Genomic DNA, 19,051 nt, shown 5'->3' with positions numbered 1-19,051 from the left:
GAATATCAGTTTCATAAGTATTTTAAGCTCTCAGGTAAGAGGTTCTAGGCTTGTCATATCTGAGGAAATGACTGTGATAAGTCTCAAAAAGGACCGCAAGATCCCTGAGGGTTATCATAGAGATTTAGTTTGCTGTTTAGTTTTTTTTTTTTTTTAAACGTAATAGCAGTAATAATTGTGATACACAATGCACTGGAGTTTCAGCACTATTACTTTCACATGGTTTAAGCATATCCTTAAACAATGTTATGGATATATTAGGATAATGAGAAATTGACAGGGTCAAAAAGGATAGAATCTCGATTGTAAATCTGGAGAGTTGGCAGCTAGGATGATAGAAGAAATGCCACGATGCAGAACTTTTCTATGGAGTCCGAACATTGTTTTTGTCACTGATTCAAGCTTCCTTTAAAGTGGTGGTATTGCACCAGGTGATGAGAGTTGTCTACTGAGTAGAAGACAACTCTCATCACCTGGTGCAATACCAGGAGTTCTTAAACTTTTTTTTTTTGGCTGGGATCCAGATTATGTTTAAAAATTAACTTCACAACTGACAGTTTGGTTTTGAATTAATCACGTATTTTGTTTAATCACTTTACTGATGTCAACAAATTAAGTATTTATTGTTATTAAAATAATAACGCTTAGGAAACTGAGTATCTGAAAAAAAAAAAATAAAAATAAATATATATATATATATATATATATATATATATTATTAAAATATGAATAATAACTAGGTTTTTAGATGGTAGTTTTACAGAATAATAGTTTTGGTTAAATTAGTGCTATCATGTTGGGTAGGAAAAAATTTCAATTTATTAAAGTGGATCATTGTGATCCACCCTAAACATGGTTACCCATTTTTTGGTCACAACAAATAGGTTAAGAACTTCTGGTTTAGTATCACAGAGGCATGGCCATTCCTCTGCGGTAGTTACACTACACAGAGAAATGTTTGTTAGAAAAGGTACTAAGATTAAAGAAAGGCAAGGCAAGGCTCCAGGGAAAAGAAGGTACATATTCAGCTGTAATTAAAAAGGCTGAATGTGAGCATATCAAACTATTAGAAATGTTAATAAGAGCTTCAGTGGACTCCAGGAATATTTCCTTGGACTGGAGAAGGCTAATGCCTTCCAAATCCACAAAGATGGTGATAAAGAGAAGGAACCAAACTTATACAGCAGCAAAGTTTAACTTTTGTGGTAGGAAAGATCATAGAGTCAGTAATTAAGGATATAATTCAGAACCATTTCGACAAGAATGGTATCTTGAATAGATCCCAGCATGGACTTGTTAAAACAGGGGTCATGCTAGACCAATCCAGTAAATTACTGTGATACATTGGATGAAGACATCGCTGGACAGTGCAGTGTCGAGTCAGTTTGGGGTGACATAAGCATTGGGAGATCAAAATTGAGAGTAGGAGTGTGCTATAGGCCTAATGACTCTGATGAGTATAATAAGAAACTGTACAGAGAAATACAGTGGGCCAGTAAATCAGAGAGTCTTATAATGGGGGATTTTAATTTCCCAGATATTGACTGGAATTTGGGGCTGGTCACTCACACACTAGCAAGGCTTTTGTGGATTTATTGGATGATTGTTTTCTACATCAGCATGTTCGGGAGGCAATTAGAGGGAGTAATACTCTTGATTTGATTATCAGTAGTGATTCTTCATGCATTAAGAATCTGCAGATAAATGAACCACTAGGTGGCAGTGATCACAGTGTTCTGAAGTGGGAGTTACTCAAAGAGGTAACTACCATTAGGGGTAAAGGGAAGGGGTATTGCTTTCGTAAAGGCGACTACGATGGACTGAGACAGTATTTAAATTCTATACAGTGGGATCAACTGATGATGTTACCAACAGCAAATTCAAAATGAGTAGCATTCAAAGAACTTATCTTGCAAGCTACTAGGCTTTACATACCAACTAAGAAATATTGTTCAAGGTTTAGGCCTAAATGGATGTTAGATGAACTAATGAGGCATATGACAGAGAAGAAAAATGCATGGGATACATACAAATTAACACGTGACACAGAAGCCTATGATAGATACAAGTTGATCTGTAACCAAGTTACAAAGGAGGTTAGGCAGGCAAAGGCAGATTACGAGAGATCCTTGGCAAGGGATTCGAAGAAAAATAACAAAGAGTTCTTTACTTATGTAAACCTAGAAGGAAGTGGATGAATCAGATTGGTCCACTTGATATCGATGGGTCAAGTATTGATAACCCTGCTCAGGTAGCTAACAAACTAAATGAATATTTTGCATCGACATTCACACATGAGGAGTTATTCAGCGAGGGGAATGCCAGAGGTGTATTCAACTCTAGCAGTAAGCTAGAGAATCTTGTAATAACTGAGAGTAAAGTGGAGGAGAAATTGTTGAAGATAAACACAAGAAAGGCACCTGGGGTGGATGGGATCTATCCAGTTATATTAAAGGAGGCAGCAAAGGAAGTAAGCAAACCCTTAGCCATAATTATGAGAGCTTCCTTGGACTCAGGGGAGGTACCCATGGACTGGAGATGTGCAAATGTAACCCCAATTCACAAGGGAGGATCAAAGGCTGACACAAGTAATTATAGACCTGTGAGTTTAGCTTCTGTTCCCGGAAAATTAATGGAGGCACTGGTTAAAGAAGCACTGCAGGATCATCTAGACAAGACTTCAGTTATAGCTCGGACACAGCATGGTTTTGTTAAGGGGAAGTCTTGCCTGACCAATTTGATTGGATACTATGATGCAGTCACAAAAGAACTGGATGCAGGGAATAACTTTGATATTATATACTTGGATCTTAGAAAGGCTTTTGATACTGTTGCACATGGAAGACTGCTGCACAAATTGGAGCAGTGTGGCATTGGAGGCAAATTGCTGCTATGGATAAAGGGGTGGTTGAGGGGGAGAAGACAGAGAGTGGTAATCAATGGACACTGCTCATTGTGGACTAATGTTATTAGTGGAGTCCCTCAGGGTTCAGTATTGGGTCCTTTATTGTTTTCTGTATTTATAAATGATATTGATGATGGTATATCAAGCTTAATGTCCATGTTTGCAGATGATACGAAGGTTGGCAGGGTTGTCAAGGACACTACTGACACTATGCTGCTGCAACAGAATCTGGAAAGGTTGAGCAGATGGGCTGAGAGGTGGCAAATGAAGTTTAACATTGACAAATGTAAAGTACTACATATGGGAAAAAGCAACCCCAGAGCAACGTATCAACTCTGTGGTACTACACTGACAGTGGTAGAGAATGAAAGGGACCTGGTGGTGGTTGTGCAGGCAGATATGAAGTTCTCTGAGCAGTGCAGATGGGTTGCAAGAGTAGCTCATGGTGTATTGTCAATGACATATAGGAATTTTTCTAGCAGGGATAAGGAGGTGATTATTCCCTTGTATAAGGCAATGGTCAGGCCACACCTAGAGTACTGTATACAGGCCTGGAGGCCTCATTTCAAGAAGGATGTAGAGCTGCTGGAACGAGTACAGAGAAGGGCAACAAGATTAGTGAATGGAACAAAGGGGTGCTCTTACGAAGAAAGGCTTAAGTTTTGCAAATTACAGTGTCTGGAGACTAGGCACCAGCGAGGTGATCTGATAGAGGTGTACAAAGCCTTGAATGGTTTGAGCATGCTCAATGCTGATGGGATTCTTCCTCTTGCTCAGAATAATCACCTGAGAGGGCATAAATTCAAATTGAGGAAAGACAGATGTAGGATAGATGTGCGGAAATTTGCCTTTAGCCAGCGGGTGGTTGGTAGGTGGAACAGACTTCCATCCCTTGTGGTGGAGGTTGATAGCCTAAATAAGTTTAAGGCTCAGCTGGACAGGTATTTCGAACGAACAGAGGGGTGAAGTGGAAGTGGTTATTTTTTATTTATTTATTTTACTTTATTTTTTTTTTTGGCTGATGCTGCATAAGCTTGCTTTCTTGCATCAAATGCCTCTACTAATGCAAATGCTAATATTGTCCCTCATGGAAGGCTGCTACATAAACTGGAGTTGCTTAAGTTCCTCCACTGGATTACAGGCTGGATCAGTGTAACAAGTGGGATCCCTCAGGGATTAGTGTTGGTTCTACTTTCCATAAACAATGTTGAAGGAATCAAACTTATACAGCATCAGCAAAAAAAAAAAAAAAAAAAAAACACAACCACATTTCCCATGACGTGAAAAGTTTGGTGAATTGGTCACCTGTCCAACACCTCTAATAATTAGAGGTGTTGGACAGGTCACCAACTAGACAAATTATAATTTGTCTAATTCCTCCTTAAATTTATTATTATCTATTTCTATTAACTGTTACAATACACAAAGAATGAACTAAAACAAGTTTCTTTTACCACAATGATGTAGAAAAGTTCAGAAAGTGTAATAATGTTTCCCATTTCTCATAATTAAAATTCAGTAAACCCCCGCTATTCACTGTATCTGTATTCGCGGTCGCTGATTTAATATAAAATGAAACCTAAAAAAATGTGAATTTTAAAATGCTGTGAACATTTTCCACCATAAAAAAACATGGACGTGGCTAAAATTATCATTCCCGGTCAAAACAACGCTCAGTGGGTGGGGGGAGAGGGGTGAAAAAATCGTGAGCGTGAATGTTTCTCGCTAATCCTTGTTCAGTATGTGTTATGCGCTTGTCGTGGAAGGTTTCGTCGTTTGCTTTTAATTTATATGCTTATAAATTGAATGAATTTATCAATTTATAAATTGATATGCTTACAAAAGTGATAAATCTACCGTTTTGCAGTGTAAAATAGACTTTTTTTGGAAGAAAGTTAACGGAAGAAAGTGACTTTATTGTGGACAAGTTCTTTCTAACCCATACAAAAATATGGCTACGAATAACAAGTGAAATGTGAAAAGATCGAAGGTACTGACATTAGCGAATAAAATTGAGTTATTAGACAAAATTTCTAATGGTGAAAGTGTCTCCTCAGTGGCAAAACATTATAAAATCAATGAGTCGAGGGTACGATCAATCAAAAAATCGGAAGAAAAAATCTGCCGTAGTGTCCGTGAAAACGCGCTAATTGCTTCAAAAATTTGCTCTGTAACTCGTGATGTTAAATTAGAAAAAATGGAAAAAGCTTTAAATCTGGGGATAGAAGACCGAACTCAAAATAAAATTCCATTAAGTTCACTCATCATTTGTGAAAAGGCAAAACTCCTTTATCAACACTTTAGCGAAACTGGTGATAGCACTGGCGGGATAAGTTTTTTAGTCAGCAAAGGCGCTGGTTTGAAATTTCTAATAAATATTACATTTAACATTAAATCGTTTGTTATTTTCATTTCGATGCCATATGCTTGCATTTCACTATGTACTGCCTATTTACATAGTCATATTATGAAGGTACATATAATACATACATAGACAAAATTTTAGACTAGTTTTTCTTATATATTTCATACTTTGGAGAGGAACCCATTTATTACTATGGGAGCCATAACTCAGCATTCGCGTTTTCGGTATTCGCGACATTTCTCAGGAACGTAACCCCCGCGAATAGCGGGGGTTTACTGTATATCTATATATAATAACACTTATGTGTATATCAAAAAAATTTCTGCTTACACTTTAGCAGCTTCAATAATTTCAAGGGAAGGGACATTGGATACAGTTATTTCTCTCTTGGGCTTTCCAATTTTTTTTTGTAGCATTTGTATAGCAGATACTATTTTCTGAGTTTCTTTTACTCCCTTCTTTATGGCTTTTAGGAAATCTTGCTGAAGTAAATTTTCTGCTGCTGCTTGTAACATAACTATAAAAAATAAGATTGGCATTAAAAATAATGCCAATTATTTTTAATTGGCATTATTAAAAATATGTAAAAATAAATAAATACTTAACCACTTAGTAGGCATAAAAAAAAAAAAAAAAAAATTCTACCACTGGTTTTTCTGAGAAAAAAGGCTAAATTTTATAGTAAAATATATATTGTTATTCATTACGACAATGCAAATGTGCACTAACAATAAGCCACTTTTTTGGCTCAAAAAGTGTTATACAAATGAACACATTATGTTTTATGCCATTCTCAATGTCTTTGGGAAATGTGGAAAAAATAAAAATAGATTCTTTGTCCTTTATTATTTTAATTTTTTTTCATCAAAAAAAACCCAAAAAAAACCAGTTAGTCTTACTGAAAATTTACTCAAAGCAACCCTATAAATATAAAGTACACCAGCAGTGAGAAATCTTAAATATATTTCTTACAGTTTAATCTAATTCAATTTTAATATTTTTAAGGTTTAAAAGGTTTTTTGTGACTTTCTGTGAACACTGTCATTTTTTGACAGTTAATATTACAATTAATGATACTAACTCACCAACTTGGGTTTGCTCAGCACCTGTTACTACAAGATTAAGAATACTATGTGACATCTCTCTACGAGTTGGATTTATAATTACTTCTCCATCAATTAATCCTACTCTTACTGCTCCTACAGGTCCATTCCATGGTATGTCAGATACTGCAAGAGCTGCAGAAGCTGTAATATAAAAACATTGCAGTAACTATGGTCATTAGCTATTTTATCAGACAGGCAGAGAACAATAAAAAACTAGTACAATAATTGAAATTTATTCAGTAAAATGATTTGTAAATTTTTGCAATAAGGAGTTTTTATATACAGGGTGTCTCAAAAACACACGGCATAACTTCGGGAATGAGTTCCTCATATGTAGACAATAAAAATATTTTATATCAACATAGTTCCAGAAATGCTTGGTACCCGAGTTATTAACCAAAATGTCTTATCTCCCGCAGGAATTTCCTCCTTCATCACAAGGTACTGACAGAATCTGGTGGTTTTCCATTCTGATCATGTACTCAAATCAGGAGCAAGCAGATATGCACTTTATGTACGGTTTGGCAGACGGCAATGCTCTGGAGGCTCGTTGTTTGTACCACGAAAGGTTTCCAAAACGAAGATGTCCAGACAGGAAAACGTTTGAAGGTATCCATCGCTGCCTTTGTGAACATGGGACCTTTACACCTCGTGCTGCCGACAGAGGACGACCAAGATCTATGACTCCTGAAGTAGAGGAGGAGATTTTGGATGTTGTGCATGCCACTCCTGGAATCAGCACATGCAGAATAGCAATGCAACTGGCTGCTCAACGTTCGACTATTTGGAGAGTGTTGTGAGAACACCAACTGTATCCTTACTATCTGCAACGGGTGCATGCCTTGTCACCAGCAGATTACCCTGCGCGAGTAATGTTCTGCCAGTGGGTCCTGCAGCAGTGTGGTACAACTCACTTTCCTGCCTTAGTGATATTCACAGATGAAGCACAGTTCACACGAGACGGAATCCAAAACTTTCACAATCAGCATGTATAAGCTGAGGAAAACCCATATGCAATTCTTCCATCACATCACCAACAGTGGTTCAGCCTCAATGTCTGGGCGGGTGTTTTTGGTGATAAGTTATTTGGGCCCCATGTACTTTCAAACAAACTCACAGGGCAGGCGTACAGGAGTACATTCCAGTTAATAACTCGGGAACCAAGCATTTCTGGAACTATGTTTATATAAAATATTTTTATTGTCTACATATGAGGAACTCATTCCTGAAGTTATGCCGTGTATTTTTGAGACACCCTGTATATGAATTACAAATATACCACGATGGAGCAAGACTGTCTCTTCCATCATTAAACCTGCAAGTTTTTCAGATGCAGTGCCCAAGATATGCAGTACATATTTCATATTTAAAGGCATACATTTTTTAGGGAAAAAACATACATATACACATAACATGTATTTTTCAAAGCTCAGCAAATTTTGCTTAGAAAGGAAACAAATGATTCTCCATCAGAACATGCAAAAAAGAAAACAGCTGCTTGTCTGAAGCACTGAATTGTATGGAATTAATTAATTATGATGAAAATTTTTATCCTTTCTTGATTTTTAAATCATGCCAAGAAAAAAAAAAAGTGCTCAGCCTTTTCTTTTAAGGAAATGGAAAAGGTAATATTTTATCTGGTCCATTCTTAAGTGTTGCATTAAAAAATCCCAGGTGAACCAAGGCATAATTTGAATCAATAGAGAATGAAACATTTTATTTCTATTCTCCTTGTGAGCACTGCTACTCATGAGGAGAATAATGTTAAAACGTTCCAGTCTCCATTGACTCAGATTATGTATTTTTTCTAAATGTTTCCTGTTCCCAAAATCTATGTACAACTCTGATTTGTAGCAACATACCATTTAAAAATTATCAATCCATTCATTCCTGTAGAATGAATGATTAATTAGCATAAACTACCTTGTACTAATTAATCAATTCCTGGAGAAAAACTGTGCTAATTAACTACTGACAAATCCACCCTATGCAAAATTTATATAAGTTTAATTTACCACTCAACAGTGCAATCTATTTTCCAAGACACAATTTGACAATTCTGTGTGATTATCAGTAAACAAAACTACCAATGCATTAGCAATGACAGGTAGAATTATCACAGCTCTTTCCCATTCACAGTAAAAATGATTGGGAAAGAGCTATGTGTTGAAGAAATTAGTAAGTCTTGCCTTCAGCATGCAAAATGCTAGAAAGAATGATGTCATTAAAAGAGAACCATTAAGTTCCACTTAATGGTTCTCTTAAACTTTAATGGCCTAAAAGTGAAAATGAGGAAAAGGTGCTCATGATGGTAACCAATACTGCTCCACATGTTATGAAAGCAGCACAATAACTGGAACTGTTACATACAAATCTCATTCACATAATATGCTTGGCACAGGTCCTAAATATTGAGTCAGTTTGGTGTGATATAAATACTGGGAAAACAAAAATGAGAGTAGAATATGTTGCAGGCCGAATGACATACTAAACAGACAAACAGAATGGATCAGTAAATCAGAATATTAATTGGAGGTTTTAACTTTCAGATATTGACTGGAACTTGTAGTTGGTCTTCACATTGTAACAAAACTTTTCTAAATTTATTGCATAGCTGTTTTATACATCAGCATGTTAGAGAGGCAACAAGGGAAAGCAATAATCTTAATCTGATTAGAAGCAATGACTCTTCATGCATTAGGAATCTCCAGAGAAAGAAACCACTAGGTGGCAGTGAAAAAAAAAACATAACCACTCTTTATTTACTCATCCCTTCTAGTACTTCATCAAATCATTTAAATGTATTCAGACTACCCACTTCCACAGGACCAAATCTGTGTGTTTATTCCAACAATCAATTACCCTCTTTCCGAAAGCAAATTTTCACACACCTAGCCTACAACTATCTTTTTACAATTTAAATTTGTATCCCCTCTGTGCACTCTCCAAGAAAGATATCCTTATAATGTCCACATTTGATGATTTAACCAATACTTCAAATTTGTAAAATTTATTCACTATACTTATAATATAAGTATTCAAAGCAAGTAAGCATGCATGCCCATTTCTGCTCTTAATGCAGTCCATATATTTTCTTGTCCCATGAGGGTCCCCAGCAGCCCTTGCAATCCCCGACACATTGCTTTCCAGACTGCTGAACATCCTAATAGATGCATTGCAAGATCAATTTCACCTTTGCTTATGGTTGCCATTAATCTAATAATCTGCATATTCTCCTCAAAAAATAGCAGTTTTCCAACCCACATAGTGCAGCCTTAACAGCATTGCCAAATAATCGTGCACCTCTTCTTTAAGTGTATTCCATCCATAAAAATAACAGTTCCTTCTGTTAACAAGCACAGGTCATGCTAAGAAAAAATTTAACCCACAAGCCTTGTACCACTCTACAGCTGAAATAATTGACAGCTCTCTCATAATGTACTTCCTCCTATCTTAGGCAGACACTGTCATATTCCACCTATTCTTTTTGCATAGCATGTTTCTTATTTCCATGTGATCTGTCGTCTACCTTTGGTAATCCAGCTGTGCTTCCTGAAGCAAAAGTGTAAGCTCTAGTGTTGAGGTGGGCAGCAGAGTGCTCAATAAGCCCCCCATTTTAATTCCTTCAAAGGTATCAACCTCATTTCTTCAAGCATTCAAATTCACCCATCAAAATGCTGAATTTTTGCTTAAATTTCCTCACAGCTCCATAAACATGCCATAAACAAAAAAAAAAAAAAAAAAAGATAAGACCCTGATTCATAGGGTGTGCCCCAGCAATTTCTCCCTGCTAAGATGAAGCATTCTCACTGCTCTGAGCTCTTTTGCTTTACTGCTCTATTCTGAAACATGATTTTTTTGTTAGATTTAACAAAAATCCTTCTCTTTTCTAGACCAAAACAAGCACATGACACAGCCAGTCAGGATCCACACAATGTCCCACTCCACACTCACCACAGTATCAATTTTACCTCTTCCTCATTTATTCCTTCTACTTTGGTTCTCTGGAATGATCTTCCTTCACATGTACTATCTGAAAATTACAATCAACAGAAATTCAAATCTAATATCAATAAGTATCTTTTGTCTTCTCAACATTCAACCCATACATGATACTAAGTACTGCAGGTTCTAATATCTTTTGCATTTGTGGCTTACATTAAAATTTAAAAAAATAATCACGAAAAAAAAAAAAAAGAAAAAAAAAAAAAAAAGAGTATGCAGCAGGAAACAAAGTTACTGAAATGTGTTGGGGCATTTCATTTCCTGATTTTACCAATTTATCTTTAAATCAGGTATTAATACAGTTATTATTTTCGCTTACCTGCATTTATACTAATAACATCAGGATCATTTAAACCATCATATGCAACAGGAGTACATATTAACTGTAAAAAAAAATAATAAATATCATAAACAATTTTATAAATCTATACCACTTTTACAGTAACAAAATTTAATTCTGCACATTCACTGTTGCTCTTTCAAATTTAATAATTTTTCTGACCAATTGTTTCATATTTTACATCTGACTTATTAACTACTGTAGTGCAACATAAATCTAAGATTGATATTTACAACCATTATTTAAAAAAAAAAAAAAAAATTCTATTTAATGAAATACAGGCCATCATAGTCATAAAAAAAAAAAAAAAAAATGGTCAGGTGTGAGGGTGCAGAAATAAATAAATAAATCTTTATTGTGAAGTAGAGTTACAGCACAATATCCCATCACGGCGACAAGCGCCAGGGGTTCACATATAAATAAGATAAGTACGGCGTACAAATAGAAATGGCTACAAAATACAGCGAACACATACAAAAAGGCTACAAAATACCGATCACAAGTGCAAAAGAAATACAAATACAGCATAAAAACACAGAGCTAGACACAAATACAGAAGTAAATACAACTTTACAATACATCAGGGTTCAAGGGCTTTGATAAAGTTGTGTCTGTCCTTCTTCTTACTTATTATGCTGTCAATGTCGGCGTCCACACGGTCAAAGCAAATACTCATGCTTTGAGTGACCTCAGTTCAAGCCTGCATCTGCTAAATACGGTGCTATTCCTTTTATTCTCTCTCTGGGATGTGGTCATCCCAGAGTATAAACAGAAAAAATTTATACACAATTTGGGATCAATATGTGCCAATTTGCAATATTTTGCTGCCATTTTGTGTATGAATTTGAACAGCAACCATCACAGCCACATGATCATTGCTTGTTTGTGTCATATCAGTCCTAGTGTCCAATTATGCACTGTTTACATTTATGTGATGAATTAATTTATGATTAATTATATGAGATATAGAAACACTATTGAAGTTTAGCATTTACGTATCACATACAACTTTATTTTGAATTAGTCTTAGGATACTTTGAGTATTTCTTATGCTAAGTTATAACATAACACCAAAGAAAATTAAAAGGATTCTTGGTTACTAAATCAATTAAATTTCACAGGAAAATAAGTTACAATTTGCGAGGAAGGAGAAATATGCATGAAGCTATACTTCATATATATTTCTTAATATGTATGAAGAAATTACAAAAAATCCTTGGGCTTCCCCAAATGGATCAAAAACCTAAATTAATACCTACAATTAGATGAAAGAAAAATTTGTTGAGTGATCCCACAAGACCTCAGAACTTCAAAAATATAAAAGAAATTTTAGAAATGTCTGAGGTGAACATTACTGACAGAACAATTAGAAAAAAAAAAAAAAAAAAAAAATGCAAAAATGGTTTATTAAACAATTATGCAAAACTGGTTAATAGTTATGCAAAAAATGGTATATAAAATGGTGAGAAAGGCTAAAAAGAAGCATAATGAAAAACATAGGCATCAATATGTAAATCTGCTAAGGCATGTAGATCTTAGATGACAGTAATAGTATTTGCCGTATAGTGCAAGGAAACCACAGGACTTTGCTGCACTGGAGGAAAAAAAAAAAAAAAACAACACAAGGAGATAAAAGAATACAAATTATATGCTTCCTCCTCACACAGATAACTATCCAGTTGCACTTTGAATTTAGTCAAAATGTCAGCCTCAACTACCTGCGAGGGCAACTTGTTCCAACAATCGATGACTCGTTGACTAAAAGAAAAACTTCCTACAATCTAATCCAAACCTCAACCCCTGTAATTTGTATTTATGGCCCTTAGTTCTGGAATTCTTTATAAAAGTGAGAATTCCACCTTCATTCATTTTATTAATCCCTCTCAGAGCCTTATAAATCTCAATCAGTCACCTCTGAGACACCTGGTTGCCAAGCTCTGTAGCCCACATAATTGGGGTCTTTCCTCATATGGTCATCCTTCTGCCAATCTTGCCATTCAAGATGCCCCTCTTTGTACCCTTTCAAGAAGCTCGATGTCTTTTTTCATTTGAGGGTTCCATACTTCAATACAGTATTCAAAATGTGGTCTTACAATTGACTTATTCAGTATGATTATGATCTCCCTATCTCTACAGAATAATGTTTGATAAATCATCAATAGAACACCATGGGCTTTCCTGGCTGCCTGTTTGCACTGTTCAGAAAACTTCATATCTGCCTGTATTGTAACTTTCAGATCCCTTTTCTCCTCCAATGTTTTTAATTCAACCCCACCAAGTGTATAATTTATTTGTGGGTTGCTGTTCTCCAAATGTAAGACCTTGGCATTTAGCAGAATTAAAACATAGCTGCCACTTCTCTGCCATCTCTGAAGTCCATTCAAGTCGTTTATTTAGGCTATCAACTTCCAAATTTGATAGCCTAAATAAATTTAAGGCTGAGCTGGACAGGTATTTGGAACGAATGGAGGGGGTGAAATGGGAGCATTTTTTTTTTGTTTTTTTTTTTTGGCTGATGCTGCATAAGATTGCTTTCTTGCATCATATGCCCCTACTAATGCTAATGCTAAGTCATCCTGAAGGAGTGCTGCGTAGCACTGATCATTAACGACTCTGCCAATCTTTACGTTCACTACAAGATGATTGGACAAAAGTGATTTGGAATGATAATATAATGCATTTTCTTATTTGGCACCAATGGTATCAAATATGCATGTATATGACCTTGGGTGAAGATACTGTTACCAGAATCCAGATGCACACCGCGATAAAGAAGCATTGTGACATCATGTGTCATGGCATGGGAAGTTATGTCAAGGAATGGTATCAGACAATTGTATGTTATCAAAGGTACATTTAAATGCAAAAAAAAAAAAAAAAATATATATATATATATAAATATCCAAGAATGGAAATCCCTGACATTAATCAATGACAAAAACAACCCTGGTACACAAGGTGAAGGCATAGATGTGATCAAAAAAGTTTGAGGACTGACTTTATAACTTGAAATTGCAGCATCACAGCAAGTTGCAATTCATTACAATATGTTTAATAACTCACCTAGACATAATAATGCACATGAATCACCCATTTATCTCTATAGCCAGTCTGAATCAGTGCAAGTTGAACATGTTTTATGTATGCTGTCACATTTGAAAATAAGTGATTTTACTGAGCAGCAAATCTGTATAAAATTTTAGTTTCAAATAGTAGAAAAGAGAAATAGAAGCCTAACAAAATGTTAAAAACAACTTTCGGAGAAGATATTACACATTGTTTGAATCAGTGATTCGTAATGCTTAAAAAGGACTGTTTGTCTGTTGAAGACGATTTTTTTCTCTAGCCACTCTTCAACTTCAAAAGCCAAAATTCAATTGCTCATGTTTGTAATCTAGTCAAGAGTGTTTAATTATCCACAGTGAATCTGGTATTTTTTATGGGACATGTCAATCAATTTCAATACAAAATTTGGGAATGTGATGCGTTTCAGCCAAGTTTGTGTTGCACATTCTAACTGATGATCAGCGAGAGAGAGAGAGAGAGAGAGAGAGAGAGGTTGGTTGTTGTTGGATTTTTTTTGGAGCAAAAGCAACTTTGGCCATATTGGCTAAAATATCTTATTAGTTTTAAATAAGTAAATATATTTTCAATGTTGGAGTTATTGCCTAGGATTTGTGATAAAGTCAGGGAATCCTGAATATTTATAGAGATATGGAAGGCTAATTGTCACGCCATTGTGGTATTGTGTACATTCTATAAGGAAATGTTTTATAGTGAGTTGACATGAACAGTGAAGACATTCTGAGGATTTGCTTTCGTGAGTAAGTACAAGTGTGTGAGATGTGTATGTACAATGTGCAGTCTGGTTAAAATGACTTCTTCGTGCCGATTCTTACAAAGACTCGAATTCCATGGATGAAGTTCATTTTTTATTTGAAACGGTTTATTGTTTGGTTCATTTTGCCACATTTGTGACCACTGAGTGTGGAGAATCTGTTTTATCATAGGTCTGTAATTGGAATGTGGAACTTTGTAAAGCCTTAGGTTTGTATTTGTAGGATTCTTTGCTGCTCGATCAGCACTTTCATTACCTTCAATGCCTGCATGTTCTGGGATCCAACAGAAATTACTTGCCTTCTTTTGCTTTTGAGCTTCACAAGATGAGCTTGTATCTGGTGAAAAATGAGAGAGAGAGAGAGAGAGAGAGAGAGTAAGCAGTGAGTTCTCACATATCAGAATCTTTGTCAACATGCTGCTGCTGACCCATACTTATTTATTCTATCGTTACTGGTGATGAATGGCTATGACCTGGAAACAAAGCCAGTCCTTCCAGTGGAGGATTCTTCTTCAAGGCTCCAAAATGCAAGACAATCTTAACTAAATGTGATGATCTTATTAATCATTCTTATTGTATTTCTTGAATTAAAGTGCATTGTTAATTATGAATTTATTCCACGTCATCAAACGGTGAACAAAGAATACTACAAAAGTTCTATAGTGATTACATGATGATATTCATAGAAAACATCTGAAAAAGTGGGCTTTGGGGAATTAATGCTTGACAATGCTCTTGCACGCTGAGCACTTTCTAATCAAGAATTACTTGCAAAGCACCCCATCATTATTGTCCTTATCTGTCATATTCACCGGATTTACTCCTAAGATTTTTATTTTATTTATATCAAGCCCTTTTTTTACCCCACCCCTAAAGGTCAGAAATTTAAAAGGAATGAGGAAATAGTAGTAGTAGTAGTAGTGGCACTTGATGCAAGAAAGCCAGTGTAGGAGCTTATGCAGCATCAGCCAAAAAAAAAAAAAAAAAATCACACCATACCCTCCAATTGCCTGTCCAGTTCCTCCTTAAATTTATTTAACCTATCAACTTCCACAACGACAGATGGAAGTTTGTTCCAGCAATTAACCACCCGCTGGCTAAAGGCAAATTTCCCCACATCTATTCTACATCTATCCTTTCTTAATTTGAACTTATGTCCCCGTAGGTTCGTATTCTGAACAAGTGGGAGGATCCCATCAGAATTCAGCGTGCCCAACCCATTCAAGGCCTTATAGACCTCAATCAGATCACCGCGCAGGTGCCTAGTCTCCAGCCACTGCAATTTGCAGAACTTAAGCCTCTCTTGGTAAGAGGATCCCTTCATTCCCCTCACCAATCGTGTTGCTCTTCTCTGTACACGCTCAAGCAAATCTACATCCTTCCTAAAATGAGGCCTCCAGACCTGTACGCAGTACTCAAGGCGTGGCCTGACCATTGCCTTATACAGAGGGACAATCACCTCCTTTTCCCTGCTAGCAAAATTCCTATATATCATTGACAAAACCCCATGACCTGCCCTAGCAGCCTGTCTACATTGCTCAGAAAACTTATCTGAGCAATGTAGACAGTGTATATCTGACAATGTATATCTGACTGCACGATTACTCCCAGGTCTTTTTCATTTTCTACCACCTTAAGTGTAGTACCACACAGTTGGTACGTTTCTCTGGGGTTACTTCTACCCATATGCAGTACTTTGCATTTGTCAAGGTTAAACTTCAGTTGCCACTTCTTAGCCCATCTGCCCAAATTATCTAGATCCTGTTGCAGTAGCACACTGCCATTACTGTCATTAACAACCCTGCCAACCTTCGTGTCATCTGCAAACTTCGACATTAAGCCTGATATACCTTCATCAATATCATTGATAAATATACAAAACAACAGTGGACCCAACACCGAACCCTGTGGGACTCCACTAATAACATTAGTCCACGAAGAGCAGCACCCATTGATTACCACCCTCTGTCTTCTCCCACTTAACCATCCTTTTATCCATTGTAGCAACTTACCCTTAATACCATTCTGCTCCAATTTGTACAGTAGTCTTCCATGCGCAACAGTGTCAAAAGCTTTCCTGAAATCCAAGTATATGATATCAAAATTATTTTTTGCATCCAGTTCCTTTGTGACCACATCATAATAACCAATCAAATTTGTCAGACAAGACTTTCCCTTAACAAACCCATGCTGTGTCTGAATTATTGCTGCAGTCTTGTCTAGATGATCCTGCAATTCATCTTTAACCAGTGACTCCATTATTTTACCCGGAACAGAAGTTAAACTAACTGGTCTGTAATTATTCGTGTCACCCTTCGAACCTCCTTTGTGAATTGGGGATACATTTGCACATCTCCAGTCCGTGGGAACCTCCCCTGAATCCAAAGATGCTCTCATAATTATGGCTAAGGGTTTGCTTAGTTGCTTTGCCGCCTCCTTTAATATAACTGGATAGATCCCATCCGCCCCAGGTGCCTTTCTTATGTTTAACTTCAACAATTTCTCCTCCACTTTGCTCTCAGTTATTACAAAATCATTAAGCACACTGCTACAATTTGATAACCTTCTTCCATTTTCAAACTGTAATGATTCCTCACGTGTGAATGTAGATGCAAAATACTCATTCAGTTTGTTTGCTATCTGAGCAGGATCATCAACAGTCGAACCATCGATGTCAAGTGGACCAATCATATTCAGCCCCTTCCTTTTAGAGTTTATATAAGTAAAGAAATCCTTGCTGTTTTTCTTAGCATCTTTTGCCAAAGATTTCTCGTAATCCGCCTTTGCCTGCCGAACCTCCTTTGTGACCTGATTACAGACTAGCTTATATCTGCTACAGGCTTCTGCGTCACCTGATAATTTATATGCATCCCATGCATTTTTCTTCTCTGTCACGAGTCTCATTAGTTCATTTGATAACCATTTAGGCCTAAACCTTGAACAATATTTCTTCATCGGTATGAAAAGTCTAGTAGCTTCCACGATTAATTCCTTGAATGCTTCCCACTTAGAATTTACTGTTTGTAACATCGTCAGTCGATCCCACTGTACAAAATTTAAAAACTGTCTGAGACCACTGTACTCCCCTTTACGGAAGCAAAAACCCCTTCCTTTACCCCTGACGGTAGTTACCTCTTTGAGTAAATCCCACTTCAGCACACTGTGATCACTGCCACCTAGTGGTTCCTTTATCTGCAAATTCTTAATACACGAATGATCACTGCTGATAACCAGATCAAGAGTATTACTTTCTCTGGTTGCCTCTCGAACATGCTGCTGCAGAAAACAATCATCCAATAAATCCACAAAAGTCGACTAGTGTGTGAGTGACCAACCCACAAGTTCCAGTCAATATCTGGGAAGTTAAAATCCCCCATTATAAGACATTCTGATTTACTGGCCCACTCTATTTCTCTGTACAATTGTTCATTGTACTCATTCGAGTCATTAGGCCTATAACACACTCCTACTCTTATTTTTGCTTTTGCAGTGCTTATTTCACACCAAACTGACTCAACAGTGCACTGTCCGTCTATATCAACTGGATGCACTTCTTTTGATTTTATGTTTTTCTTAATTAACAGCATAACACCTCCTCCCTTTCTGTCCTGTCTATCCTTTCTGTACACATTGTACTCCCCAAATTCCAGTTCTGCATTCCTTATATCTTTGTGATTGATTTTCCTTATATTGTGTTTCCTTATTTTGTGTTTCCTTATATCTTTGAAATTAGTCAAAATATTGACACAGGAATAAATAACAATTAAAAAAAAAAAAAAAAAAATGTCAGGAATGCTTCCCAAAGTTGCAGAAGCATTGGAATTGATGAAGGCAGTGTCAACTTTGGAGATTTACCCAAATGACACATAACCTTCATCATTTCCCAAATATTAATTCAGTCCTCAAATATTTTGATCATATTTCATATCTCATATTTCAGGAGGATGGTACCCACATGGCTAAAATGAGCATGAAATGACCAAAAGATCATAATATAATTTATGACTTCTCTATTTCAATGCCCCCAACTGTAAAAGAACCATGTGCATGCATGCTGAGCATACAATTACTCTTTCTACCGTGTTTTGCCAAATTTTAGAGTCACGTATAGCTTTGAAAATCAGCCTTTGTAAATATGTCATCTTGCAGAGTCCGTACATCCTTGTTTTACCAATATCATTCCATATATACATGTTTTACCAATATCATTCCATATTTACTATGTAATACAAGCAAATGTAAATAAGACCTCTGTAAATATTTCACATGTGAAGCTATTGTATAACCAATGTAACCTTAGGATATGTGGTGTCCTTAGTTTGCAAATATCACCCTTTTTAACTTGTGGTTCTCTTGGGGTGTCTTCTAATAATTAAGGTCAAGAGATAATGATGCTGCTGCTGATAATTATAACAATAATAGTGTTCAAATGGCAAAGTAATAGTCAACTCAAACTCAATTGAAAATTTGTGCTCAAAGCTGAAAGATTGTT

The 19,051-nt window shown here is 36.2% G+C and overlaps 1 protein-coding gene across 1 annotated transcript in view; it reads right to left on the bottom strand.

Moving 5' to 3' along the window:
• PNPase (polyribonucleotide nucleotidyltransferase 1) overlaps positions 1-19,051 on the bottom strand; it is a 389,999-nt gene that overhangs the window by 315,388 nt on the left and 55,560 nt on the right. The window contains exons 5-7 of the mRNA XM_090380364.1: positions 10,701-10,764; positions 6,356-6,517; positions 5,601-5,787 (exon numbers count right to left, since the gene is read on the bottom strand). Coding sequence (XP_090236490.1) covers positions 5,601-5,787; positions 6,356-6,517; positions 10,701-10,764 — 413 coding nt within the window. The remainder of the gene's footprint in view (positions 1-5,600; positions 5,788-6,355; positions 6,518-10,700; positions 10,765-19,051) is intronic.

The sequence above is a fragment of the Mastigoproctus giganteus genome, chromosome 8 (genome assembly GCF_048544385.1).
Source record: "Mastigoproctus giganteus isolate SK-2022 chromosome 8, ASM4854438v1, whole genome shotgun sequence".
Lineage (NCBI taxonomy): Eukaryota > Metazoa > Arthropoda > Arachnida > Uropygi > Thelyphonidae > Mastigoproctus > Mastigoproctus giganteus.
The sequence above is the reverse complement of the archived record's forward strand: the minus strand, read 5'-3'. Positions and strand labels throughout refer to the sequence as shown.